The sequence below is a fragment of the Gadus morhua genome, chromosome 16, assembly GCF_902167405.1.
Source record: "Gadus morhua chromosome 16, gadMor3.0, whole genome shotgun sequence".
NCBI lineage: Eukaryota > Metazoa > Chordata > Actinopteri > Gadiformes > Gadidae > Gadus > Gadus morhua.
Genome location: NC_044063.1, coordinates 18,489,203 through 18,516,702, shown reverse-complemented (window position 1 = coordinate 18,516,702; position 27,500 = coordinate 18,489,203). Strand labels below are relative to the sequence as shown.

At 50.0% G+C, this 27,500-nt stretch overlaps 1 protein-coding gene across 4 annotated transcripts in view; it reads right to left on the bottom strand.

The window, feature by feature from the left end:
- The window catches only part of zbbx (zinc finger, B-box domain containing), a 65,171-nt gene that overhangs the window by 5,932 nt on the left and 31,739 nt on the right, over nt 1–27,500 (bottom strand). For 3 of the 4 annotated variants that reach the window (XM_030337037.1, XM_030337039.1, XM_030337038.1), the window contains exons 12-18: nt 24,701–24,822; nt 24,441–24,499; nt 23,291–23,460; nt 21,863–22,783; nt 18,949–19,190; nt 16,430–16,619; nt 480–644 (exon numbers count right to left, since the gene is read on the bottom strand). In XM_030337037.1, the coding sequence (XP_030192897.1) occupies nt 480–644; nt 16,430–16,619; nt 18,949–19,190; nt 21,863–22,783; nt 23,291–23,460; nt 24,441–24,499; nt 24,701–24,822 (1,869 nt within the window). The remainder of the gene's footprint in view (nt 1–479; nt 645–16,429; nt 16,620–18,948; nt 19,191–21,862; nt 22,784–23,290; nt 23,461–24,440; nt 24,500–24,700; nt 24,823–27,500) is intronic. The other variant, XM_030337040.1, reaches the window with a different exon arrangement.

Genomic DNA, 27,500 nt, shown 5'->3' with positions numbered 1-27,500 from the left:
GTGTGTGTGTGTGTGTGTGTGTGTGTGTGTGTGTGTGTGTGTGTGTGTGCGCGTGTGCGAGTGCGTGTGTTTGCGTGTGTGTGTGTGTGTGCGTGAATGTGCTTGTCTTAATGTGGGCCTGAGGAAGTGTGACTGTGTGTAACAGAGTGAGCAGATTACTGCAATGTTTCCCACATCCGAGAGACGCAAATGATGAGAGGACAAATTCTTGGACCGTCACAGAATCTGTGTGTGTGTGCGTGTGTGTGTGCACGCATGTGTGCTTGTGTGTGTGTGTGTGTGACTAAAATCTTTTTATAAAACCTGCCTGCCCAATGCCAGGAAAGTGTAGTGGTATGCAGGAATGAGAAGTGTATTAATTGCCGTTGGATCAGAGTTTTGCATGCGTGCGTATATGTCGGCGGTGGAATGAAAGTGTGAGTCTGAAAAAGTAATTTAGCCACCTGCCCACAAACAACAACGCACTGACACACACGCACCTGATAATCCTGGCTTGTAAGTAGAAATGTCTCTTCTCACAGTGGGCGGGGCAGAGCGATGCTGAACACCGGTTGGCCGACTCTGGCTGTCCTTCATCACGGTGCTAACCAGGTGTTCCTGGGCACGGGCTCGCAGACTACTACTGGGCCTCCAGCTCACTGCCCCTTAGAGAGAGAGAGAGAGAGAGAGAGAGAGAGAGAGAGAGAGAGAGAGAGAGAGAGAGAGAGAGAGAGAGAGAGAGAGAGAGAGAGAGAGAGAGAGAAGCACAAATAAGAACAGAGAGAAAAAAATGCCTTCAACAACAGATTGTAAAAAGGACACATATTATAAGCATTAACCACCTTGTCCTCTGTCACATCCCCCTTTTGCCCCCCTCTCCTGGAAGAGGCCTTTCAGTGCTCACCCTCGATTACACCACAGCCAATTGGTCGATATGGCATTTGCAGATGGCGTGTGGCATTCGTTTTACCTCACTCTGAAAGCTATTGTGTTTCAGTGCGGTGGAACCAGACCTAGGCTACAGGATTGCCAAGGCCCAGAAATGATTGGGTGGGCTATTTGGCGGGGTCACTGTTAGGACAAACTTAAGCTGGCAGTTCAGCGGTTCCTTTTGTGATTTTGCTTTGTTTCTGCTTTTCCTTGGGTGAGCTGCTGTTTCCCTGGCAAACAGCGTGACAACAGTGTGAACAACTGGGAAATGGTGAACAGTGAAAGAAATATGCATACGAGTGCATACACACATTACCTGATTACAATTGCAATTAAAACAGAATTAATATGAGCCAGCATGCTTGTTAATATTAATATTATACACAAACCTAGCATGAGGGAAAATCAACACAAACAACCCAACCATCTTCACAACACGGTTCGCAAGTTGGGCAGGCGTAGCTCAGGAGGCAGAATGGGTTGGCTAGTAACCACAAGGTTACTAATATAATGATAATATACTTTATTTGTCAGACAGGTCTGATAAATAAAGTACATTATCATTATATTATCGGGAGTGTTGAGGGGTTCCTGAGCAGGGCACCTAACCCTAATTGCTTCTGACAAGCTGGCTGTCGCCTTTCATGGCTGACGCCGCCGTCGGCATGTGAATGAATGGGTGAATGTTAGCTAATATTGTTAAGGGCTTTGGGTGGCCACTGGTTACAAAAAATTGCGATATAAATGCAGTCCATTTACTATTTAGTTCCTGCGAAGGCCACGCCGTGCGTGACCGCGCTAAACCCAACCCTCGTTTCAACAAGAATCCTCGTAAACAAAAATATTTCTTCCCCGTGAACACACAGAAATGACCGCCCTCCTCACAGCCGTCTCCAGCTCCGCCCGGCCGTCTCTGAGCGCCACTTGAGCTCCACTTGAGCTCCTCTGAGCGCCACCCAGAGCCCCACACACGCCGGTGCAGCGCCGGAGACCAGCCCCCCGCCTTCAGGCATAAACAATGTGTCTAGTGCGCCAGCGTGATAAAGGCAGAGGGTTATAATCAGGGGAACCTTGATCCCAATCCAAAAAAAATAACAATCCTGAACACTGGAGCGCATGCAGTCTCCTCAAGGACTTAACATCCTTACAGAGACTGTGAAGTGAGCTGGGGGTCGTGCATGTTAATGACACGACAATCAACCTGACCCCGATTACCTAATAGCCTCGGATAGCGATCGCAACCATGTGACCGTAATCCAGTCCGAGCCTGTTACTGCTTGAAAGGGGGTGGAGCCGGCCCAGGACAGTTGAGATAAAAAACCCAATGGTTGCAACACAGGGAATCGCTTCCACTCTGGCAGTCGGCCAATCAATCAATTGATGGGATTGATCGTCCGAGGCGTGGCCCCGATCGGTAACTGGCCTGAATCATGTGCAGACAAAATAGAGAAAAAAAACAAGATGGAAATCAGATTAGCTTTTCGTTAGAGGGGTAAAATAGAAGGAGAGATCACTCTCGCTTTGCCATCAGATGAGGAAAAAGAAAAAGAAAGGGCAGCGATTTTCCATGGACAGTGAGCAACGTGCCCGGATAAGGGCGGCGATAAAGATGCCAGTTGAGTCCCGTTTCGCCAGTCTCTCAGTCTGTCGGGATGAATGGATCCTCTGCCCTGCTCTGGCCACTGGCTGCTTTGTCTCCCTGGATGGCTGCAAGGCTCACCCTGTATGTCTTGTCCTGCCACTCTTGGTCAGACCATCCACCAGCCTTTGACTCTGCCTGCCTGCTTGCTTGTCTGTGTGCACGGCCTTGTGGTTCGCTCTACCTGCCTGCGGTCCATTTTCATGCATCCATCCTGTGCACAAGATGGATACATAGGGGCACTGGAGATTGGATCCAGGATCGATCTCCCAATGACTGCTGTCAACAGGAGATCTGATACTTGCTTCATGCTGACACTGAAGACAGAGACATGTACCTAGATTCCATGGCCTTCTGGATAAAGGCATCTGCTAAGTAACTAAATGGTAGTCAGTGTGCCATGTAAAGATATATCTATCCATCTATTTGTGCTTACACCTAACCTGTTGGATTTATCTTCCTGTTTGCTTAGCATACCGTTGGAACTGGTTGTCTATAATGGCAGGTCCGTCCTTTCTGATTGAGTCTTTCTCTGTGTGAACAAACAGCCCCACACACAGTGGCTGCAACCTAACAACCTCATTTTCTGACTGACTGGCTTGCAGAGTGCGGGTGAAAGAGGTAAATGGAGGGAGAGGGAGAGGGAGAGGGAGAGAGAGAGAGAGAGACAGAGACAGAGACAGAGAAAGAGAGAGAGAGAGAGAGAGAGGGAGAGGGAGAGCGAGGGAGAGGGAGAGGGAGAGAGGGAGAGAGAGCGAGAGCGAGAGAGAGAGGGAGCGAGAGAGAGAGAGAGAGAGAGAGAGAGATTGGAAGGACAAGAAAGGTGAAAAGGTATAAAACCTGTTGGATCGTAGCCGTGCCGAGAAAAAACACCCTCCTCCCAAAAAAAATACAAAAATAAAAACAGGAGACAGATGGAGCGATGGCGGGGCATAAACGATGTGGGCCGTTGTCAAGGTGATATTCCCCCTCTCTAACCTTTCTCCCTCATTAACTTTGCCGCTTTAACGACGGCAGTGGAGGCAACTCGCTGTTCGAGCGTCTGGCTGCAGCGTGCAGGGAGGGAGAGGGGGGGATGGGTGAGAGGGAGGAGGGAGGAAGAGAGAGGGGCAGAGAGAGTGAGGGGGGAGGGAGGGAGGAGGGAGAGAGTGAGAGGGGAGGGAGGGAGGGAGAGAGATGGGGAGAGAAGGGGAGATAGAGATGGAGAGGGAGGGAGGAAGGGGGAGAGGGAGGGTAGGGGGGGAGACAGGGAGGGAGGGAAGGGGGTGAGGTGGGGAGGGTGAGAGTTAGTGGGGAGTGAGAGAGAGACACGGAGGGAGGGAGCGAGAGAGAGTGAGGGGGAGAGAGGGAGGGAGATAGGAAGGGAGGAGAAAGGGGGAGACAGGAAGGGAGAGATTGAGAGGGGAAGGAAGGGAGAGACAGAGGGATGGAGGAGATAGAGGGAAGAGAGGAGGAGATAGGGGGGAGCGAGGAAGGGGTGCGAGAGGCTGGAGATAGGGAGGGAGAGAGGGAGGGTAGGGGAGAGAACCGGAAGGGGGTGAGGGGAGGGGGGGCAGCGTCCTTGCGGGAGGCTCTTCTGTCAGTCTCGTTTAGCCGCCGCTGGCTCCAGAGTGAGCCAAAAAAACCCGGGGATGGGCGGCTTCCTCAAAGCCAACCAGCAGCAGACGAGGAGGCGCGGGGGGGGTGGGGGGGGGTGCTGCCGAAGGGAGCCCCCTTTGATGAGATCATTCCGGGTTAAAGCAATCTACTTGAGCAACTAAACTTTGAATTATAAAAAAAAAAAAATGAAAATAAAAACCTGTGCACAATCAAAACAGTAACCTCTGAGTGAACCTCTTGTAATGCTGCAGTCTCGGACGCTGCTAGGCAGTGCATTGAGCAACATGTGGCTGCAGAAATTACTGTTTCCCTTCTGAGAAGCCATTATCTTAGGTCCGATCCAATTTGGAGGTGTGGGTCCGGATCCCGGGGGCCCTCTTAGAGAAGCCGGAGGGCTGGTGCAGACAGAGCACTGCTTTACTTATTTATTTATTCAAAGTTTTTGACAACAGAATGTTAACCGTAATTTACTTCTAATTGTATCTTTAAGGGTTATCAAGGTGTGCATAGCATCTGAAAATGATGTTCCTTTAAATCCAATGTGTTCTTTAATGGGTGGAGGACATTTAGCACCTGTCTAGGTAGCCAAGCGAGTGCCCAATAACTCTGCACTCGCATTACATTCCCAGGTAGGGTGACCAATAACAAGGTGTTAGGAGTCACACCTCACCCATATAATAGAGCTTGATTAACTGTCCTTGGAAAATATAGATTTTTTGGGAAAAGCATAATGACAAAGTACTTACCGTATTTTCCGCAATATAAGGCGCACCGGATTATAAAGCGCACCTTCAATGAATAGCCCATTTTAGAATTTAGAATTTAGAATAGAAAATACTGCAGTCAAACGTTTGACTGCAGTCTGATAACTGCGTTATGCATCCACTAGACCGAGCTGTGCTAAAGGGAATGTCAACAAAACAGTCAGATAAAGTCAAACTTTATTAAAGGACAATTCCGGTATTTTGAACATTGAGCCCCCTTTCTGGTTTGTTTAGGATGAAATAGAGTGGGTGACACCGAAATTTGAACTAATTGTCCTACCTTCCGTATTTGGCTCATTTTGAATCGCTCCGGCCTGCTTCACAATGGTTGTCTGTGTGCATACACAAACCTGTCAAACCAGCAACCCTAAACGTTTGTTTTCAAAAATGTGCAAGTAACCGAGTGGTTAGTGGCATTCGTGAAGTTAAAAAAAAAAATATCGGCGCAATACATGGTTTCTGTCGTGTTTTATTGCACATTTATCGCCAGTTGATTTCAGTTGGAAGACTCATTACTGCACGATGATATTACTCCGCCGAACCGGAAAGGTGGGCTGTTTACGTTGGTTTGAAGTCATGTACCGTGAGCACCTCGGATTAGGGAAAATCACATAGAAAATCACTGAAAATGGATTATGAAAGGTGGCTTCTGGAGGACGCACTCGATTTTGAGTTTGACGGCAGAGGATATCGTTTTGAACCAGAATTCACCCAAGAGGAGCTACGAGAGATGGAGGCTAGGGCTACGGAGGCGCCTGAAGCTCCGGCTACAGCGGTCCCCAGGATCACGGGCGGGTGGTGTGCCTGTGGGAAGTGCAGGCAGATGCCGACGGAAGTCGAAAGTAGGTGCTGCACGGAGTGGGACCTTGTGCGGAAGTTTATATGCGGTTGTGAGGTATCTGAAAAAATAGTTCCATTTAGCAACTAACACGGATGGAAACCATGTATTGCGCCGATAATTTTTTTTTAAACTTCACGAATGCCACTAACCACTCGGTTACTTGCACATTTTTGAAAACGAACGTTTAGGGTTGCTGGGTTGACAGGTTTGTGTATGCACACAGACAACCATTGTGAAGCAGGCAGGAGCGATTCAAAATGAGCCAAATACCCGAGAAAGGACTAATAGTTCAAATTTCGGTGTCACCCACTCTATTTCATCCTAAACAAACCAGAAAGGGGGCCCAATGTTCAAAATACCGGAATTGTCCTTTAAGCGTTCTGACAACTCCGTTCACTCCCATGGTAACGATGTTCAAACGTTAATGTGCATATTAACCATATATCGCAGCCTTGTTCAGTTGTAAACACATAAAAGAAACACAGTCTGATACCGCTAATTCAAACGTTAGCCCATAACTCATTGTAACTCACATTGTTCAGTTACGTATAACACGGAAAGCTCACTTTTTCAGTTCATTCCCCATCCACGAATCCCTCGAATTCTTCTTCTTCCATGTCCGAATTGAACAGCTAGGCGAGTAGCCTACGGCATCCAACATACCCGGCTCCCTCTCGTCATTATCTGTGTCAGTGTCGCTGCTGTTGCCTGGCAGTTCAGTGATTATTCCTGCCTTCGTGAAAGCTCGGACCACAGTTGAGAATGATATCTCAGCCCAGGCATCCACGATCCATTGGCAGATAGTGGCGTAAGTCGCCTGGCGCTGTCTCCCCGTCTTGGTGAACGTGTGTTCGCCTTCTAAGGCCCCGGCCACACGAAGCCGATTTTTTGGTAAAACCGCATAAGTCTTGTGCGTTTCCGCCGACCATCCAGACGGAGCCGGCGAATCCGGTGCCCGAAAACCGCACATTTCTGAAACCACCCTCGTAGGTGGTTTCAAATCTATCCGGACCTATGCGGTTTCGTGTTAGGATTCGTGTGGACGTCTGAAACGCAAACGATTATGGCATTAGCCCCCCACCAGGTGGGGGACGTCAGAGTTGCGTTGAATTTTAAATATTTATTATTTTATTTGTATTCTTTTTGTAGCTTTAAATAAAGCCCCTAGATAAATGTAGTTACTAACTGTACATTAAAAACTATTTCTGCTCAATTTAAAAGGTTGAATCTCCTCGTGACTGAATGTTTGTATTCAGCGCGCACGCCGCGTAGTTTTGATGCGCTCCACTTTTTCTGTGGAGAACCAGCGCATTGAATATTTACTACAGCGTTTCTACAGCTCGATGCGGTTTCGAAATGACTCCGTCTTTACGGAGATATCCCTGAACCGCATACAACGAAATCGGATAGTTTTCGCCCATTTCGGCTCTGTGTGGACGGGGCCAGTGTTCGTGTGTTCGCCATATATAAGGCGCTCAGGATTATAAGGCGCACTGTCGTTTTTTTGAGAAAATTAAAGGCTTTTATGTGCGCCTTATAGTGCGGAAAATACGGTATTTTGAAATTCTGCACTGAAGAGACCAGTGACACGCGTATACACAACAAGGCATACAGAAGTAAAGACAGTAGGGCTGGGCGATATGGCCTAAAATAAAAATCCCTGATTTTTTCACCAAAAATCGGATTTCCGATTTAAATCGATTTGCATAAAAAAGCATTATGGCAGGCCCTGCCATTGTAAACAGTGGCGCCACCATGGGGTGGCGAGGGGTGGCTACTGCCACCCCAAAATCATTCTTTGCCACCCCATTTGCCACCCCTAAGACAATTTTTATTATGCATATTTATTTTAAATATATAATGTAGTCTAGATTTTTTTGAATTCACAATAGTTCGTAATGTGAAAACGAGCAGTAAATGCAGTAAATGCGCTGCGTAGCGGTTATCAATGAAGTACGACATAATATTGTGTGGGGAATAGGTATTTTGGCGCCCCCTCTGGCTGCAGGCGCACACCTCTGCTCGTATAGACGGAATGAAACCCTCACGATACAAACGCTCTGTGCGGGGGGAGGGCTGAGCCCATTCCGAACTACGGGAGCTGAGAGGGAAGCGTTTGCGGATGTTGAAGAGAAAACCGATTTTCATTTAAACAAGTCGACGGGAGCTACACACTTGAATTAATCGATTAAATCAGTTTATCGCCCAGCCCTAAAAGACAGACGTCTATACAACGCAAATTGATACCATACAATAACGCCTTGGCTTGAGAGGTTTTGCACTTCATCAAGCACAAGGCATTGAAAGGCCGATGATAACCGAAACACTTCTTGGCAAAGCCCCCACAGGTTTTATCTGCCCACTGACGTATCTAAACATATTCATATTGAATGATGTAATCAATATTAATAAGTTAATACAAATTGCTTCATTATAAGCTGTCTAGATGTGCACACAGTGCATGGTCCAATGGGAGGCGATTAGACGAAAAAACAAGCTCCTCTACCTGGAAAAATCCCCACAACAGCAGTGGTGTGCAGTAGTCTGTGCTATTTATTATATTACACGATTATAGAGTAATTGCAAAATGAATTCTACCAAGATTCCTGGCTGCACCTCTGTGCAGATGAAAATGATTACCCTTAGAACACAATAAGCCTCCCACTGCCCTCTACATGTGAAACGGCAAACATGTTGGTAGTGCAAACATAAGGATAAGGGCAGAAAGATATTATCATAATGTTTGGATATCCTTGTACTAATGATGAAGGAAGGGAGTCCACTGAGGGAAACCACGAAGAGGAATCGCTTGGAAGGATCTACAGGGTTTGATGTGAGGGTTGAGTAAAGGGGCAACAGTTAACCAGATCAACCAAGAGATCTGCCTTAAACTGGCCTGCATGGGTGGGTGGCTACTTCAAATTAAAACGATAAGTTGTAAAACCTATGTACACATATTCTATACATATGAACAATTGAGATGCATTGAATTTTTTAACAAGACGACATACATTTTTCTGTATAATATCAAAACATTTATTTTATAGACTGTAGGTTTCTAGCCTTAATAACCAAAAAAATCACCTAACATACAATTTGTTTGATGATACCCATATAAAAAAAATTGTGGTTTGCATTTTATTTAAAGTGTTCTTTATGGAGGTAGATTTGTGTCTTTATTATGCAATCAAACAGAATAGGTTTGAGAGCAAAACTTTCCACACAGCAATAAAAAAAAATGATTTGAGAGCAAAGCTATCAACACATCAGTCAAAAAAAAATGATTGCACGTAAAATAAATGTAATCAAAAAATGTACCAAAAGTTTTGTTTGAGAATCCAAAAGTTTTGCTTGCGAATCCAAAAGTTTTGCTTACGAATCCAAAAGCTTTGCTTGCTGTTGAGCTGATTTTGCAAGCAAAACTTTTGGATTCGCAAGCAAAACGTTTGGATTCGCAAACAATACTTTTGGATTTACAAACAAAACTTTTGGATTCCCATTAATAATTTATTATCAACTTTATTTTACTTGCAATAAAACATTTTTTGATTGCATAATAAAGACACAAATCTACCTCCATAGTTCTTTCCTTACAAAGATAGTAGGACGGCAACGTGTAAAGCTGCACATTGTCATCTAGAGATTGTGCTATGTACGCATTGTGGCATCCCGCCCCTGAAGCCTCGGCCTGAACGGGCCCGCGGAACCGTGAAGGACGGGGTGTACCACCCCCACCCACCAGCCGGCGACGGAGAGCACCGGGTCCTTCCCCCCAATCAGCGGGATGGGGGACACCTGGCGGCGGGGAGGAGAAAGGCCCGGAGCCACTACAAGAGAGGCAGAGACAAGCATGGACGGCAGAGGCAGAGAGACGCGTGGACTGCAGAGGCTTGAGGCTCACGGAGACCCAAGCGCACCCTTATCCTCTTTGTTTATTGAAATAAACGCCGAAAGTCGGCTTAAACCATCCGTTGCCACGTGTTTCACTGAATCCCGGCGCATTCTTCATTCCCGGATACCACATATGGTGGAGAATGCAGGCATCTTGAGCGTTCCCACTACTACTACCCCACCATGCAGAACCCGGACGGAGCCGCGGCGCTGGCTGCCCAGCAACACCAGCGGGAGACCACCGAGAGCCTCGCCCTGCTCCGCGAAGCTGTTCTGCGGCTGACCCAGCACGCCGTCCGTGCTGCGCCGACCGCCGCCCCGACCAGCCGCCTCACGAAGCTGGGACCGGAAGACGACGTGGAGGCTTACCTCGAGGTCTTCGAGCGGACCGCACAGAGGGAAGGCTGGCCAGAGGAGCAGTGGGCGCACATTGTGGCGCCGTTCCTCACCGGACCCGCCCAGCAGGCGAGCCAGGACCTGCCGGCGGACGTCGCCCGCCAGTACCCGGCGCTCAAACAGGCCATACTGGCCTACTACGGCCACAACCTCGCGGCGCGCGCGCAACGCGCGCAGGATTGGCGGTTTGACGCGCAGGGAGCTGTGCGCACCCAGATCGCCCAGCACAGCCGGCTGGTGAAGCGGTGGCTGACAGCGGGAGAGGGCCCCAGCCCGATCGACCGGGTGATCATTGACCACACCCTGCGGCGACTCCCGCCGGACGCCCGCCGCGTGCTGGCCCACCATCACCCTGCCACCGTGGACGACCTGGTCCTCCAGCTGGAGAACTGGCAGGTGGCCCAGCTCCTGAACGCCGGGTCCGCCCCAGCCCCACGGCGCGCCGTGACCGGCCAAGCCCCGAGGGGGCCCCCCAGCGGCAACCCGGCTCCCGGCGTCACCCCACTGAGCGGAGTACCGGAGAACCGGGAGGTGCGGCGCTGCTTCGGGTGCGGCCAGTACGGCCACATCGCTCGCTACTGCCCGAGGGGGCGTGATGTGTCGATGCCGTCAGCGTACGCGGACCCGGGGGCGGACCACACGTGCATGTTGGCGACCTGCTGGACGCAGGGAACATCTGGGAGTCCGACCATCCCGGCGCGGGTAATGAACCAGGACACGCAGGCCCTCTTGGACACCGGCAGTGCGGTTACCCTCCTTCGCCCCGACCTGGCGGGCGGGAAGGCCGGGGATCCGATGGAGGTGGCCTGCGTCCACGGGGACATCCGGACATACCCCACATGCCACGTGGTAGTCCGCACCACCCATGGGGTATTCACGATCCGGGCGGGGATTGTCCCCCACCTACCGGTCCCCGTGTTAATCGGAAGGGACTGCCCGATTTTCCACCGGCTGTGGGACCCGACGCGGGAGCTACGGAGCTGGAGAGGCCCTCCCCGCAGAGGGGCGCGGGGGGTTCGGCAGGCCTACGGGGCCACCCGGCGCCCATCGTCCCCGGGGGAGCTGACGGCGGAGGACGAGGGATCGGAGGGGAACGGACCTTCCCCACCGGGGACCCCGGCGCGCGACACCGGAACCTACCCCCGACACCCCGGAGACCCTCACAGCCTCCGAGCAACCAGACCCACCGGAAGACCCGGAGAGCTCCCCCCTTACTGAGTTCTCGGACTTCTTACCAGAGGGGGGGGAAGGCTCGTCCCGACCCGGCCAGTTCGCCACCGCACAGCTCCAGGATGAGGCCCTCAAGCACGCCTGGAGCCACGTCCTGGTTCATGACGGGCAGGCCCGAGACTCGGTGAGTCACACACCACACCCGCACTTCAGCACCAGGGGGGGTCTGTTGTATCGAGTAGCCTCCGGGGAGGGGGGAGTGAGGGAACAGCTAGTGGTGCCCCGTTCCTACGTCAGTAAAGTGCTTTTTATGGCCCACACCCACCTCCTGGGGGCCCACCTGGGCATGGACAAGACCCGGGAGCGGGTCCTAGCCAGGTTCTATTGGCCGGGGGTCAAGCGGGATGTTGAGCGCCACTGCCAGGGATGCCCCGAGTGCCAGCGGGTAGCCCCCCGGGCCATCGCTAGACACCCCCTCATTCCCATGCCCATCATCGAGACCCCCTTCGAGCGTTTGGCCTTAGACATCGTGGGCCCCCTTCCCAAGACCAGCCGGGGCCACCGCTATATCCTGGTGCTAGTTGACTACGCCACCCGGTACCCCGAGGCCCTTCCCCTGCGCGCCGCCACCACCAAGGCGGTCGCCCGTGAACTTATGCTCCTCTTCAGCCGGGTGGGGATAGCAAAGGAGGTGCTCACCGATCAGGGGTCGTGCTTCATGTCACGGGTGATGAAGGAGGTCCTCAGGCTCCTGCAGGTGAAGCAGCTCCGGACCTCGGTGTACCACCCCCAGACGGACGGCCTGGTCGAGCGGTTTAACAAGACCCTTAAGCAGATGCTTAAGAAGACCATGCAGGCCGACGGGAAAAATTGGGACCAACTACTACCCCACGTACTGTTCGCGGTACGGGAGGTCCCCCAGGCGTCCACCGGGTTCTCCCCCTTCGAGCTGCTGTACGGGCGGAGGCCCCGCGGGATCCTGGACATCGCCAAGGAGGCCTGGGAGAGCCAGCCGTCCCCCCACCGCACCACCGTGGACCACGTGGAGCAGGTGCGTGACCGCATGGCCCGGGTGTGGCCCATCGTCCGGAGGCACCTCCAGCAAGCGCAGCAGGCCCAGGCGAGGGTCTACAATCGAGGAGCCCAGCTGAGGACCTTTCAGCCAGGGGAACTGGTCCTGGTCCTGGTCCCCACGGCGGAGTGCCGGTTCCTGGCAAAGTGGCAGGGACCCTACGAGGTGGTGGAACGCGTGGGCGAGGTGAACTACCGGGTCCGCCAGCCAGGGAGGCGGAAGCCGACGCAGCTATATCATATCAATCTCCTGAAGCAGTGGAGGGGTGGGGAGCCGACACCCGCCGACCCCGCTCCCTTGTCCCTGGCGGCCCGGCAGGAGATCCCGGAGGTCCCGGTGGGGGAGGACCTCAGCCCGGCCCAGAGACACGACCTGGACGAGATCGTCCTCCAGCATCGGGACGTGTTCTCCGACCTGCCGGGGAGGACTGCCGCCACCCACCACGACATCCGGACGGCACCAGGCATAAGGGTAAGGGTTCCGCCCTACAGGATCCCAGAGGCCCGGAGGGAGGCCATACGGGCCGAGGTGCGCCGAATGCTGCAGCTCGGCGTGATAGAGGAGTCACGCAGCGCCTGGTGCAGCCCGGTGGTCCTGGTGCCCAAGCCGGATGGAACCTTTAGGTTCTGTAATGACTTCAGGCGGCTGAACGAGGCATCGGAGTTCGACGCCTACCCCATGCCCCGGGTCGACGAACTTATCGAGCGCCTGGGTCCGGCACGGTACCTGTCGACCCTGGACCTGACCAAGGGGTACTGGCAGGTGCCGTTGACCCGGGCGGCCCGGGAAAAGACGGCGTTCTCCACCCCGGGGGGACTGTACCAGTACACCGTCCTCCCCTTCGGGGTACACGGCGCCCCAGCCACATTCCAGCGGATGATGGACCAGCTCCTGAGGCCCCACCAGGATTACGCGGCGGCATACATCGATGACATCATCATCTACAGCCCCAGCTGGGACATCCACGTCCGCCAGCTAAGGGCCGTGCTGGGAGAGCTGCGCAAGGCGGGCCTCACCGCTAACCCGGCCAAATGTCGCCTCGGGAGAGAGGAGACGACGTACCTGGGGTACCGGGTCGGGAGAGGGACAGTGCGGCCGCAGGAAGGCAAGGTAGCCGCCATACGGGCCTGGCCGCAACCCGGGACTAAGAAGCAGGTAAAGGCGTTCTTGGGGCTGGTGGGCTACTATCAGCGCTTCATTCCCGGGTACGCCACGCTGGCCAGCCCCATGAACGACCTAACCCGTAAGGCCTTACCAGACCGGGTTACCTGGTCAGAGGCGGCGGACCGGGCGTTCAAGACGCTCCGGGAGGCTCTGTGCTCAGAACCGGTACTAATCACACCTGACTTTAACCTCCCTGTGATTGTTCACACAGACGCCTCGGAGGTGGGACTTGGGGGGGTCTTGTCCCAGGTCCGGGCCGGAGAGGAGCACCCAATAACCTACGTCAGCCGGAAGCTCCTCCCCAACGAGCGCAATTACTCCACCGTAGAGAAGGAGGCCCTGGCCATTAAATGGTGCCTGGAGAAGTTGCGCTACTACCTCCTGGGGAGGGAGTTCACCTTGGTCACCGACCACGCCCCCCTGAAGTGGATGGCGGGGGCCAAGAACACAAACGCCCGGGTGACACGGTGGTTCCTGGCTCTCCAGGATTTCCGGTTCCGGGTGGACCACCGACCGGGCCGGGAGCATGCCAACGCCGACGCCCTGTCACGTCGGGATGCCTGTCTGGGCGGGTTCCCCGGAGACCAGGGGCTTGAGCAAACGGGGGGGGAGTGTGGCATCCCGCCCCTGAAGCCTCGGCCTGAACGGGCCCGCGGAACCGTGAAGGACGGGGTGTACCACCCCCACCCACCAGCCGGCGACGGAGAGCACCGGGTCCTTCCCCCCAATCAGCGGGATGGGGGACACCTGGCGGCGGGGAGGAGAAAGGCCCGGAGCCACTACAAGAGAGGCAGAGACAAGCATGGACGGCAGAGGCAGAGAGACGCGTGGACTGCAGAGGCTTGAGGCTCACGGAGACCCAAGCGCACCCTTATCCTCTTTGTTTATTGAAATAAACGCCGAAAGTCGGCTTAAACCATCCGTTGCCACGTGTTTCACTGAATCCCGGCGCATTCTTCATTCCCGGATACCACAGCATCCACATGGTAGAGGTCAGGTGAGGGACACCTTGGACAACACTACAAGATCAACACATTTGTATTGAGTAATGTAACACAAGTACCAAATATCAGTGGATCGGGGAAGATGCAATTTGAATTGTCTTCTGTAGGGTTACAAAGAATCAAATCCATTAAAATTCTCCATGACACGCGTGACATCCGAAAGTGCAAGGTCTACAGTTGGACACGGCATCACTTGTTGAACAAGGATTCGGTTTAGTCAGGGCCACGTGATGCTAGGGAAGATTGGCAGACATCCAACAAGGTGTGACTTTGTGTCGGTTTGTGTAGGTAAAGGAGTTGAGGTCGGCTAAGTGTTTCACACAAATGCCAAAGACAGCTCTGTCTACAGCTCTGAGCAGAAGATGTAGAAAGAAAACGGCGAACAAAATGACACAAAAATACTGGAATGTTGTGCTACCTTGGGAGTATTTCAAATTGTACAAGCTAGTATAAAACGTAGCTGAAAAACAGTCAAATTCTGCACAAATGCACTCAAATTTGGGAGGAAACGGATACAGAATCCAGGCAAACACAGACGCATTGGTATACCACACAGACACAATAGGCAAACACACACAACCCTACCACAAAAACAAAGGCATTTTAGGAAACATCCCCTCGGACCACCGGCAGTAAATTATCCGGGGTTGTCCCGTTTCCCTCACTTCCACAGAGTAGCCGTGGCTCCTCTGGGTGTAAAACTCATTTTCATCTCTCTTGTAAGCTCTACGCTTTTACATATTTGTTCTAAATCCCATTAAGAGGCCTTTGTGATATGAATAACGCTTGCAAATTGGAAAGTATCTCCAGGCAAGTCTGACACAGAGGTAATCTACAGAATCGAATCTGCAGCAGCAGGGCACTTTCTCAGGCAAGTTTGATCTGAGAATCTATAGGGGGATTATTTGTTTATCAACATGGCGGATGCGCACGCAGAAAGATGGCAAAAATAAAATTTGTTTGACCGGTTGTCATGGTTATCTCTGTGTGCTTAGTTTGCAGTTGCGGTGATAATTAGCGATGTTGTCAGCTTACTATTACATTAAACTGTAATCAGAAAATGTGGTTATGCTACAGACCCTATAGTATCTGTGGTATAAAGGCTGGGACGAATTTCGAATTATAAATATGTACACTTTATGTTGAAATTATAGACCGTCGCGATTCCCGTTGAAATGAATGGTGAGGTGATTATTCTTCAAAACGAGAGCTGGTAAATTGTGAAAAATGAATTAAACTGTAATCAGACAACGAGGTAACATGCTATAGACCGTGGCATAAAGGCTTGGACGAATTTCGAATTATAAATATGTACAATCCATAACGTTAGCTCTCTGGCTCGTAGCTCAGGGGACTAGAACACCTCCCGTTGCCAAGTTTTAGCCACGGTCCATCCAAATAAAAATATATATTTGGATTGTAAAACGCTTGAAAATATAAATGAATGATCTTTATTTATTTTCTTTGGCAAGTGACCATTGTATAAGCGGGATAATGCCCTTCGAGGTGTAAAAAACATGTTTGATCGATCATAATTAAAGGGGACTACTTTTTGAGGGATATGAACTCAAACAGAGTATACATTTAATAAGCATGCAATACGAATATGAAAAAGCATAATTATTAGCAAGAAGTAGAAACAAGAAGTAGAATAAATGGGATAATCAGTCTTATTAAAAGGGTTTGTGCAACCAACCGCACAACAAGACATGATTGCGGCTCTTGTCGCTCTCGTCACTTTCTGCCAACGACATGCACGTAGAGCGGAGAGTGACGTAGAGTGACGTAGACTGATAATCCCTCTATACATCTACAAATACACCTGCAAACACATATATAGATCGACGTGTATAAACACTGTACATGTACATATGCATACGTATATTTTAGATATGTTAATATAACAACACAATGTAACTATATATTCGTAAACACACACACAAGATAAGAGACGGAGACCACAGGACATTCCTGACCCACCTGGGTGGAATGTGTCTGGGCCCGGCGGCTGCATTGGGTCCCGCTGGTTCTCCTCGTTGGGCTCTGTGTGTTCCGGAGGACCGCCGTAGCTGGTGGACTGGAGGTCCAAACCCAGAGTCAGGAACCCATCCAGGCCGCCGCCACGCCGCTCCTGACCAGAGGAAGCTCTCTGGGCCAAGGCTTGCAGCGCCTGGGGAACGCAGGGCACCGCCACGTTGAACGCAACACAAAGAGAGTTGGAGGAGGAGAAAGGGAAATTTAGCCCGACATTGATTGATTGGCGCAGTGTTTCCCCACATCGGTTATGAAGGGCCAGCTCATTCAAGCTCAATATCCGGTCGATGCCTCTACCGCTTTTCTGCATCAACGTTGCTATTTTTGGCATCATAATCGTGAGTTTTACATTTTATTTTCTGCAGTGAAATCGATCTGAATATTAGCAAAATACTTTTTGTGTGAAGTAGGCCCACTGTGCCCAGGAGGAGTGACGACCTGAGAGATCCATTGAGTGGAGATCAGAGGGAGACATGAAAAGAGGCGTAGACGAATAAGGTATGGGGGAGCAAGGAATCAACGAGCCAGCCATGGAGCTGAAGGGCCCGTGGCTGCCGCCACAACCCTATGTATTCAAATTTAGAAAATTAACATTCAATGCGAGTTCAACCTCTATCACACCAGGTAAGTCAGTGTTGAATAAAAAAATAAACAGCCAGAGTGCTTTCCTGTCCGTCGACCAGCTTGAATGAATAAGAATAGGGTATCTTCCCTGGAGAGTAAAACTCACACACAGACAGACAGACACACGGCCCCAAAACAACCATCCACCACTCTAACTACACACACACATTAGGTTTCATTGTTTCCCGTGGGATGAATTGGTTTTCAATTAACTGCCCCCCCCCCCCCCCCTCCCCCAGCCGGCAGAGCTGCCCGGGACAACTTAGACGCTGGACTTCCAGTTAAAGAGTGCCCCCCAATTCACCTCGCCTTCACAACCCCACGGCCAACCCGATCCAGCCTTCCAACACACACACGCACATGCACACGCACACACACAGGCACAGGCACAGGCACAGGCACAGGCACAAGCACACACACACACACACCCCTTTCCGGTGGAGTTGAGGGTGGGGAGGGGAGGAGGCACTGTTGAGATTAGATCGGATGTATTAGCATGCTAGCCGTAGCGCCAGGAGACGGCGGAGGACACTGATCTCGGGGAAACGCGACACAGAATCAAACGAGACGGGGATGGGGGAGAGGGGGGGGGGGCATTGGGGCTTTAGGGAGTATTGTGTTTGTTACCACGAGGGACGGAGCGCAAAGAATGAGTGGAGAAGGACCAGGAGGAGGAGGGGGGGGGGGAAAGAAAAGAGTGAGAAGCGAAAAAAGAACAACAATGGAGAGAGAGAGAGAGAGAGAGAGAGAGAGAGAGAGAGAGAGAGAGAGAGAGACAGACTGCATAGCTAAATTGTCTTCCTGGAGACCCGAATCCCTCATGGTGAAAATTAAAGCAGCAGAAAACAGAGAGTGGAAGAAAGAGAGCAACAGAGAGAGAAAGAGAGAGAGTTGACTCAAAATGAACGAGTTAAAGAAGAAAGAAGGAGGAGGGATAAAAGTTGCATGGAAAGGAGAAATCCAAGAAAATCTCTCTCTGTCTCTCTCTTCCTCTCACTCTCTGCTCCCACTTTTCTTTATCTGCTGCTGTATCACAGCGTGTTTTCTTCCATCTGTATTTCTCTGTTTTGGAGTGCGAAAGAAAGAGAGAGAGACAGACGGACACAGAGACAGAGAGAGACAGAGAGAGAGGGTTACAGAGTACTATACGGAAGGAGATAAAGAGAGCAGAGAAAGAAGTAATACAAAGTCTACCAGAGAAAAAGAGATTGAAGCTCTCAGGAATCGGAAAAGGTCATTTAGGAGCATTCCATCTGTGATTTCCTTTTTTTTAAAACTAACTCTTAATCCCTCCCTCTGTCTCAATGCCTGTCTGCTCTTTTCTTTCTCTGCGCTGGCAAGGTAATGCTTTCAACGCGATAGCCTTGGGTGTTTCGGAGCCGTGGATGAGATATCAAAGGCAATTAGCAGTGATGGCAACACGCTACGTGTACTCATTTTTGCTGGTGCTATGCCATTTGGATACGGTCACACCGGTCAATTTTATTCTATTGAATTTTTTTCATAGGAGTAAACCTTTGTGAACACTTAAAGCTTCTTATATTTTTTGTCTTGTTTTGTGTTATTCAGGAGCGTTTCATTTTCGCGGTGAAATAGTTCAGTATCAGTATCAGTTAGTTGTGTGGAAATCAATTGCTAGGCTTGTTTTGCAACAAAATGTCACTTAAACCTGTTGTTTTGTTCAAATTGTTAAAATCATCTAGCTGCTTCCAAAGTCGGAAGCAGACAATACCGTCTACCAACAAAACATAAGACAACAATACAAAAAAAGTGATTCATTTTTTTTCCACTATGGGAACATGGCAGAGGAACAGAGGGGAGGAGGGGGTGAGCAGACTGACCCTGGACGGCTTTGACTGGAACCCGGCCTCGCCTGTCTCTGCGTCTGGCTCTTGTTCTGATCCAGAGCCCTCAGGAACCAGGGAACCTTCTGATGTTGCGTTAGAGGCGCGGACGAGGTCCTCATCCCTCCACCGCCACTCGCCTGACCCCCCACCGTCCTCCTCCAACTCGTCTTCATCGGAGGAGGCTCCGTCATGCAGCGTCAGTCCCAGGCTGTCGATAGACATGTCATCCTCGGCGTCTGCAGGCGAGAAAAGAAGACATTACGGAAACACACCAAAGACTGTCCGAAAGCCTGGCTCAGACAGCCTTCCACTACGACCCAGCAGGACGTCACTCTGTATGCAAGGCCTCGGGCTCCCTGGGACTCTTTCCGTTTCTACATTGTCGCCTCTTGCGTAGTGATGGGACATTTGTTTGGATGGAAGGAAGTGAACCTGAAAGCAAGTTGCTACCATTGAACCAAGTTTAAATGTGTTTACAAACCTTCCCCAAAGAAAATAACCTCTCAAATTGAGTTGGATTCGGTCGTTCCTAATGCCGGGCTGTCCTTGGTTTAACTTGCTTAGCGTCGGTAAACCAACGTGTTCTAGCTCTATTGTCAAAAGACAACCCGGAATGCTGTTCTCTCGACCTTGGCGATGATTGAGTTCCCATTCCCTCGTATTAAGCGCTGCTAGACAAATACAAAATCAGCCAAAACAACAACGTGCAATTAGAAACAATTGGTCTTTGGCTGCATGTTTGGGAGTGTGTGGGAGTGTGTGAGTGTGTGTGTGTGTGTGTGTGTGTGTGTGTGTGTGTGTGTGTGTGTGTGTGTGTGTGTGTGTGTGTGTGTGTGTGTGTGTGTGTGTGTGTGTGTGTGTGTGTGTGGTTATTTGCAAACGTGTGTGTGTTTATGTAGGTATTTGCGTGTGGGTGGGTGTGTGTGTATGTGTGTGCGGGTATGTCTGTGCGTGTATATGTGTATGTCTGTGTGTGCGTGTGTAAAACTAGGGCTGCTGGAACGTTTTTCTATATTTTTTGTGTTGGCTAACGTAAGCGAATCTCGTCTTCTGTGAAAACAAAATGAGTTTGCCACGTCACGCCTCACGAACAATAACGTTTTCACGCAGGTTAAAAAATCTGCCACGATTCAAATATGTGGCATATTCCTTTAACATTCACCCCATGAGAAAACGTGTATAATACTCAACCTACATTGACCAGTGAAGACGAGCTTAGGCCCAGTCCTTTGACTAAGATATCCCATGTATTTAGACAATTCAATTATACTGGAGTTGTACTTTTTAATCCAAGTGTAAAATAGTGTAGCGAATGGCTGTTCGCGGATGAGGGGGATTATGATAAGTGGGTGTGCATTCTTTAATACATGCATATTCTGGAGACGTTTGTTTCTGAGGAATTTTTCCCTGTTCATTAAGTAAAAAAGGCTATTATCACTCTTTCGGAGAAAGTTGACTGTTGCGATACAACTGCACCCTTTCATTTTATTAAAAGCAACCTATCTTTAAATACAGAGGTGCAATTAAAAATTTGCTTGTAGCGCCGACTGCTATCGAGATTGATGTTTAATACATATTAGAGGTAGCAATATTATAGGTCTAGGATTGCAGTTTATCACTATGGATGCAGCAAGAACACTGTGTTAGGAAAAACGTATGTAGGCCGTTAGCTCCGCCATGTCTTACGACTGAAACAGTGGCAATGATGACAAGATACACGAATATGATCGGTTAAAACTGAATTATTTGCGAGGCCTACAGTTCCATTCACCTCAATGATTTGTTATTATTGTATTGTATAAATCTCAACGAATGATTGGCGTTCAATGTAAAAGTACCTTACAACACGATTCCTGTCAGTTCTCTCCTTCACCACGGACAACGCAGGTAATTGCATAAATGCCATCTACTGGTGATTTTATTATAATATCATGCTTTGGCTTACATTAATATAAACTAGCAAGAAAGCAATTGTTATTGGTACTATGCACTCTAGAGGACAGAACGTTTAACAACCAAATGCTGATAGTGGCATTTACAATTCATAAGGCTGTGTATAGGTGCATGGGTAATACGATTTCTAAATTTCATGATTCAAATTTGAATACCAAAAATAACAAGGAATGATCTTCAAATTGAAATATAGAGGAAGATTGACAGTGGTAGTGTGAAAACACATTCCAAGAAACCATTGATGAGGGAACTGTTCTCTTGGGTGTTTTTGGCCCAAAGTGCCCAAAGTGACACACACACACACACACACACACACACACTATGTGTGTGTGTGTGTGTGTGTGTGTGTGTGTGTGTGTGTGTGTGTGTGTGTGTGTGTGTGTGTGTGTGTTTGTGTCAGTGTGTCAGTGTTATTGGTGACCAGAACTTCATTACCTGCAAACCTTTGGAGACATATGTGTGTATAGGGAAATAACATGGCTATTCCTCATAGTGCAATATGTTGCAGCGTTATGTAAGGTATTAACTTTTGTAAATAATATATTTATTTTTTTATTAAATTCATGGACCATAAATTGGCTTTGACAGCTTGGCACAGATTGCTTCTGTTGTCTAAACCCCAGCCTTTTATTCCTGTAAACAACGGCTTTTAATCGAAACTCCCAGGCGAAGAAAGCAACAAAATGAAAAATAAAACACAGCAGGAATTATGCTTCATATTGTGTGAGCGCACACAATATGCATTTATTCTTTTGATCAGCGTTCATTGCGTAAGGCAAATACAACCTTCCCATCACTAAATTCAATTATGACCGAACCGTAACCTCAAATCCATATCAATCCTCAATTCTTACCTAGATTCACGTACAAACTTAAAGGCGGAGAAAAACCTTGTTAACACATGCAAACCCACACACATGCACACACACACTCGCCCCGACACACAAGGACATACCTCCAGTTCCAGATGTCTCCTCGTCTGTTTGGATGAAGCCTCCGGGTCTGCCATTATCACGGCTCGGGGGATCGTCCTGGAAACAGTGTAGATCTGGATAGGATGGAAGGCTCGAACCTCGGCCCCCGCGCGCGAGTTCAGAGGGACGGGAAACCAACGGATCCTCTGGATCAGGTGTGGACGCGCGGACCCGCCAGGGTTCAGCAGCGGTCCCCGGTGTGAAAGGAGCCGGAGCGGGCGGGTGGTTCACGGACGAGCCGCCTGACCTCCGGCCCCCCTGGCCGACTGGCCTGCCTCCCTGGTCTGTGAGGCCGCTGGGCGGGACGGGTGAGGGCGATGACCGCTTCGGAGGACTGGGGCTGGGGGTTTGTACCTCGGGGGAAGAAGGGAGGTGGGAGGGAGGCCCCCCGGTTGGCGGTGAGGTGACGGTGGGGGGGCGCTCCTCTGGATCGGATGAAACCGGGGGGACAGGGGGCAGGGGGTGCGTGGAGCGCCATCGCCCGGGTGAGAGGGCCGAGTCCGCGGACCCTCTGAGGGACGAGGCGGCCCGGGACGCCGGCCCCTCTACGCCCGCCGCCGCCGGGGGAAGAGTCTCCGGGTCAACCTCGGGAAGAAGAGCTACGTCGACGGAGGTCAACGGCGTCAGAGTGAAGGTGGAGCGAAGGGAGAGGTGGGTGGGGGGAGGGGACCCCCGGGTGTTGGGACAGAGGGGAGAGGCGGCGGGGCAGGGGGGGAGGGATCGGCTGGAGAGACGCAGGGAGGCGGTGGGAGACGACGGCGCGGGGGCCTGTGATTCGTGGACTCTGGCGCTGGGAGGGACGGGGGACCCTGGTGACGTTGAGGCGGGTCTCCGGGGCGACTCCGTGGTCGTCTCGGCCGCCCTCGGATAAGCGCCTGTAGGGCCGCGCGACGAGGAGAACTCTGTCATGATAAGAATTGCAGGGGGTGAGCAACAATGCACACAATCAAATGGAAAACTTGGCACGCAGGATTTAACGCCATGCCGGAAATGAAAAACACAGTAAGGAATGTATTTGTTTATCACCGGCGACAAGATACGTTATGTAACCACAAAAAATAAAGAAAAACGTGCATGTTTTGGATAAGATTTGGTTCTGTTTTGTTTGTTCTGGAATCAAATGAAAAATGTACAACGACCAGAATGTCAATGCGAGGGAATCATCTTGCATTCATTCAGATGTTATAGGTGGATTGTTTGCAACTTAAGGGACCCCATTTATATGCTGCAGCCGCCTGGGTTGATTTGTATTTTTGCCAGACTTAAGCACTATCCGTTGCAGACACAAATCTTAAAATGAATCGCTACTCACTGTTGTTTTGCTGAATGCCATTCGATTTCTTTTTCCTAAATCCCACAGCAATCCGTTCCGATAAAATAGACAAAAAATAAATGAAGTGTGAGCTTACGTTTTGTAGAAAGCTGTGTACGAAGACTTTTGTATTCTGTAGAATCTGCTGACACTGACGAGTGCTTTGCAGGTCCCGACCGACCAGAGGTAAAAGAGTGAAGCTGCAGGGGGCCGACCAGGGCGCCTGCTTCACTTTCTTTATTGGAGCAACATTGCCCGGAAGGACGCCTGAGTGAGAGAAGTACGATGATGTTATGAAGTGTGTAGCATTTGCGAAAGGATTTTTTTCCTTCATACTGCAAAGGTGGGGTTGCGGGTGTTTTCTCTGAGAACTACCCCCCTTGGAGAATGTTGTTTTGGTGTTTCCCGAAACAAACCGCGGTCAAGCGGCTGTCAGTGTTGGTGTTTATCTAAAAATATCTCTCGGGCAGCACAGACTACAACAGCGATAAGTTACAGAGCACTGAATCAAGGCTGCGATCAATAATAAAAGAGGGGAAGGTCTCCGAGTTGTTCACGGAATCGATAGCCCTCAAAGAAATCCCTGCGCAGCAGCCCGTTCTGCCTGTGCTTTCTAGGCTTGATTATCCCTTCCCTCCGTGCGTCTCCCTTAGTTTATGTCCCTCGAGACGGGCTTTTTTGAATCTTCCTGCGTGCTCCTACGCTAATCGCATCGAGCCGTCGTAGAAGCGACCTCTACAAAAAACACTCATGTGATGCAATTCAACTGTGGATTCTCTACATGCCAAGGTCGGTAAGGGAGTGTGTTTCAATGTATGTGCACAAGTGTGTGTGTGTGTGTGTGTGTGTGTGTGTGTGTGCGTGCGTGCGTGCGTGCGTGCGTGCGTGCGTGCGTGCGTGCGTGCGTGCGTGCGTGCGTGCGTGCGTGCGTGCGTGCGTGCGTGCGTGCGTGCGTGCGTGCGTGCGTGCGTGCGTGCGTGCGTGCGTGCGTGCGTGCGTGCGTGCGTGCGTGCGTGGGTGGGTGGGTGGGTGGGTGGGTGGGTGGGTGGGTGGGTGGGTGGGTGGGTGGGTGGGTGGGTGGGTGGGTGCGTGCGTGCGTGCGTGCGTGCGTGCGTGCGTGCGTGCGTGCGTGCGTGCGTGCGTGCGTGCGTGCGTGCGTGCGTGCGTGCGTGCGTGCGTGCGTGCGTGCGTGCGTGCGTGCGTGCGTGCGTGTGCGTGCCAGGGCAGGATGATGTGTAGCTTCTCACATTGCGCTGCGGTCGATGGTTGGTTCACCACCAGTGGTTTCTGGTAACTCCTCGCTACTCTGTGGATGAAACCAGAAAAAGAAAACTGTTTCTGTAGCTGAGGAAATAAAAGGTGAGAATGAGAATAATCCTCCACTATTCCCGTTGGCTTGTGTGCATATGTACCTCTGGGTCTCTATGTCTAAATGTAGTATGCTAGTGAAGACAGGTTATGTACTGGGCTGGAGACGAGGCTTAATGGGGGACTCTTTGGTTCTGACCTCATTCAGCACTTCTATGGTGAGGCAAGACACAGGGGAGTTGCTTGTGGGTCCCACACTGCCCCTAGTGGTGGGGACAGCAAACAATGATGCATAGTAGCGTCGGAAGTCCTCATCTTCCGCTGTTGAAAGCAAACAGATACACACACACACACATTGATGCATACACCCATTGAATACTAAGATCCAAGCTCCTTTATGTACATCCAAACATTCCACTTTATGAATCGGTCTACAAAAACTGTCTCTCTCTCGTCCATTCAGTTTAATCCTTTCTCAGTTTAATCGCCCTTTCTCACTCTTCTTCTCTCTTTCTCCCACCTAGGGCGAAAGAGTCAGACTTTTACCTCCTCCTTCGTCTATGGTACACGACACACACACAAACGCACAGACGCACACACACATACACTTATGCTAACCACCCCTCCATCACGTCGCCACATGAGTCTGACAGCTCAGGGAAATTCGTTTTTTAAGACGGGGTGCCCCTGCCGCTACATAGTTCCAGAAAAAACAGCTTTCATTATTCATGGATCACACACATACTTATGCACACACACACACACACACACACACACACACACACACACACACACACACACACACACACACACACACACACACACACACACACACACACACACACACACACACACAGGAACCTGGGTGTAGGGTGAGGGGAGGAGCAGGTGGAAGGAACTGCCTATCACCTGACATTGAGGGAGACACATCCACCACCGCAGAGGGGGAAATGAGTGACAGGTCCCAACATCTGCCTCCCACCACAAAACAACTGGAACATCAGTTATTCATCAGGGGTGAATTGAAAAGCCAAAAGAGCCTCCATTGGTGTTGCTGATGAGGGTAATGACTGGTGTGGATGTCTTCAATGTCTCAGAAGAGGCCGGTGCGTGGAAAGGAGCAGTGGAATTGCGACTCAGGCAAGGCAAGGGAACTTTATTTATATAGCATTTTTAATGCACGAAGCAGACTCAAGGTGCTTCAACTTAAAATGAATGTGAAGGACACCTAAAAAGCTAAATGAGCTAAATAATATTCATTTTGCTTGACAAATGATAGGATGGGAATCAATTTGTTTCAAATATGAAAGGTTACTTGTGTGCATAAATCTTTCAGATGATTCTGGTTGAATTGAACTAATTGGGATTTAAAGTCAAACTTAAAATTTGGTAATGTCCCATCTGGAATGAAGCAGAAGTGATAAATATCTGGAGGATTACTTCAGCAACAGCATGAATAAGTGATATAACAATTAAAGAAGGATGAATGAATTTAGGGTTTGTTATTTAATTTAGTTATACTTATTTGAAGTATTATTTTCAAATTGTGCCAGGCAGATAGCACACAATCTCAGGTCTTTATTCTCTGTGAATGTGTGTATGGCCTTCATAATTTGAACAAATCACACAGGTCTCAGCATTCCACTGTTCCAGAAAACTTGCGCTGAGCAACTGAAGCATGTGCAGAAGACTCTTGGCCTAATTTACATGTGGGTCGAGTCACATTGTACGGCTCTAAACACTGCGTCACCTAACAAAGTTTGACAACATTTCTTGATTAGTAAGCTATGCAAAGCCCTCTCAACAGTCAATCTTGCGTGAATAGTGTTGTATTTTTTTGTTTTTGTGGGGGAATAGCCCTTTAATAGCTTTCCAATGAACTAGTTTATCAGTGTGAGTAAAATATAATTAAGGCTCTAATTAACAAACGACTGCAAAGAACAAGTGCAACTGGCAGGGGAGAAGTGTGTTGGATAAGATCTAACAAAGGAAGATTGGATTCAGAGCATCATCGCAGCAATGGACAGGGACCAACACACTCCCAAAGACAAACCATGTCAGTATGTATATCGACAACTGCTTCTGCTTTACTCTTTACATCAAACATGGTCATGTTTGATGTAAAGGGTAAGCAGAAGTAATGAAGGGCGTGTTTATGATGACGTTTGTTCATCTGATATAAGTGAAACGCCAACATATCTGTAAATTGTTATTTACCTGTCAAACCCAGATTCAGTTGTTTTCGAAATGAATCATTGTACGTCCAGAATGGGAGTCCCGTGAAACGACTTGTCCGAATCTTGTTACCTACGGCCTGTGGTACGCTGTACAACCTACATACATCTCTGCGGGTCCGTTTAAGCGACTGGGGCTGCCGAGAAATGATGACCTTTGATCCCACCGTTGCGGAGAAACTAAAAGTTAAATGAATGAAGCCTGGTTCGGCGCCAGGGGACGTGCTGGACGGGACCGGCGGCCCCTGAAGACGTGTCAGTGCGTCGGGCTCCAACAAGGGCTCCATGATACTGGAGCAGTAAGGCAGTGAAATATGAAATGGGAGGATATTCACATCAGCCTTGGGAGGGAGGGGGCATCCCTGTGTGTGTGTGTTGCTGTGTGTGTGTGTGTTAGGGCTGTCAACGAATATTCGAAGTTCGAATATTCGTTCGAAATGTATCCAAAAACGCGAATTCGAACGTGCAAATTAATAATCGAATGTGAAAAAACACTCCCGCGGTACAAGCGCCTCTATCTGCTTTGTGAATGAGCCTCTGTCTGTTCGCGATGTCCCTCATAATATTCGAATGTGAAAAAACACTCCCGCGGTACAAGTGTAATAGACTAGTATTGTGAAGAGCGAATGTATTTTATCCCCTCGGGGTTTCCGTACTTGGATATAGGTATTCCAGCTCGGCTATGCCATTCAATAAGCATCCGTAGTAGAGCTTAGGGAGCTAGTAGTCTGGCTGGTGAAAGCTGCTATAACGCAATGTTCTCGG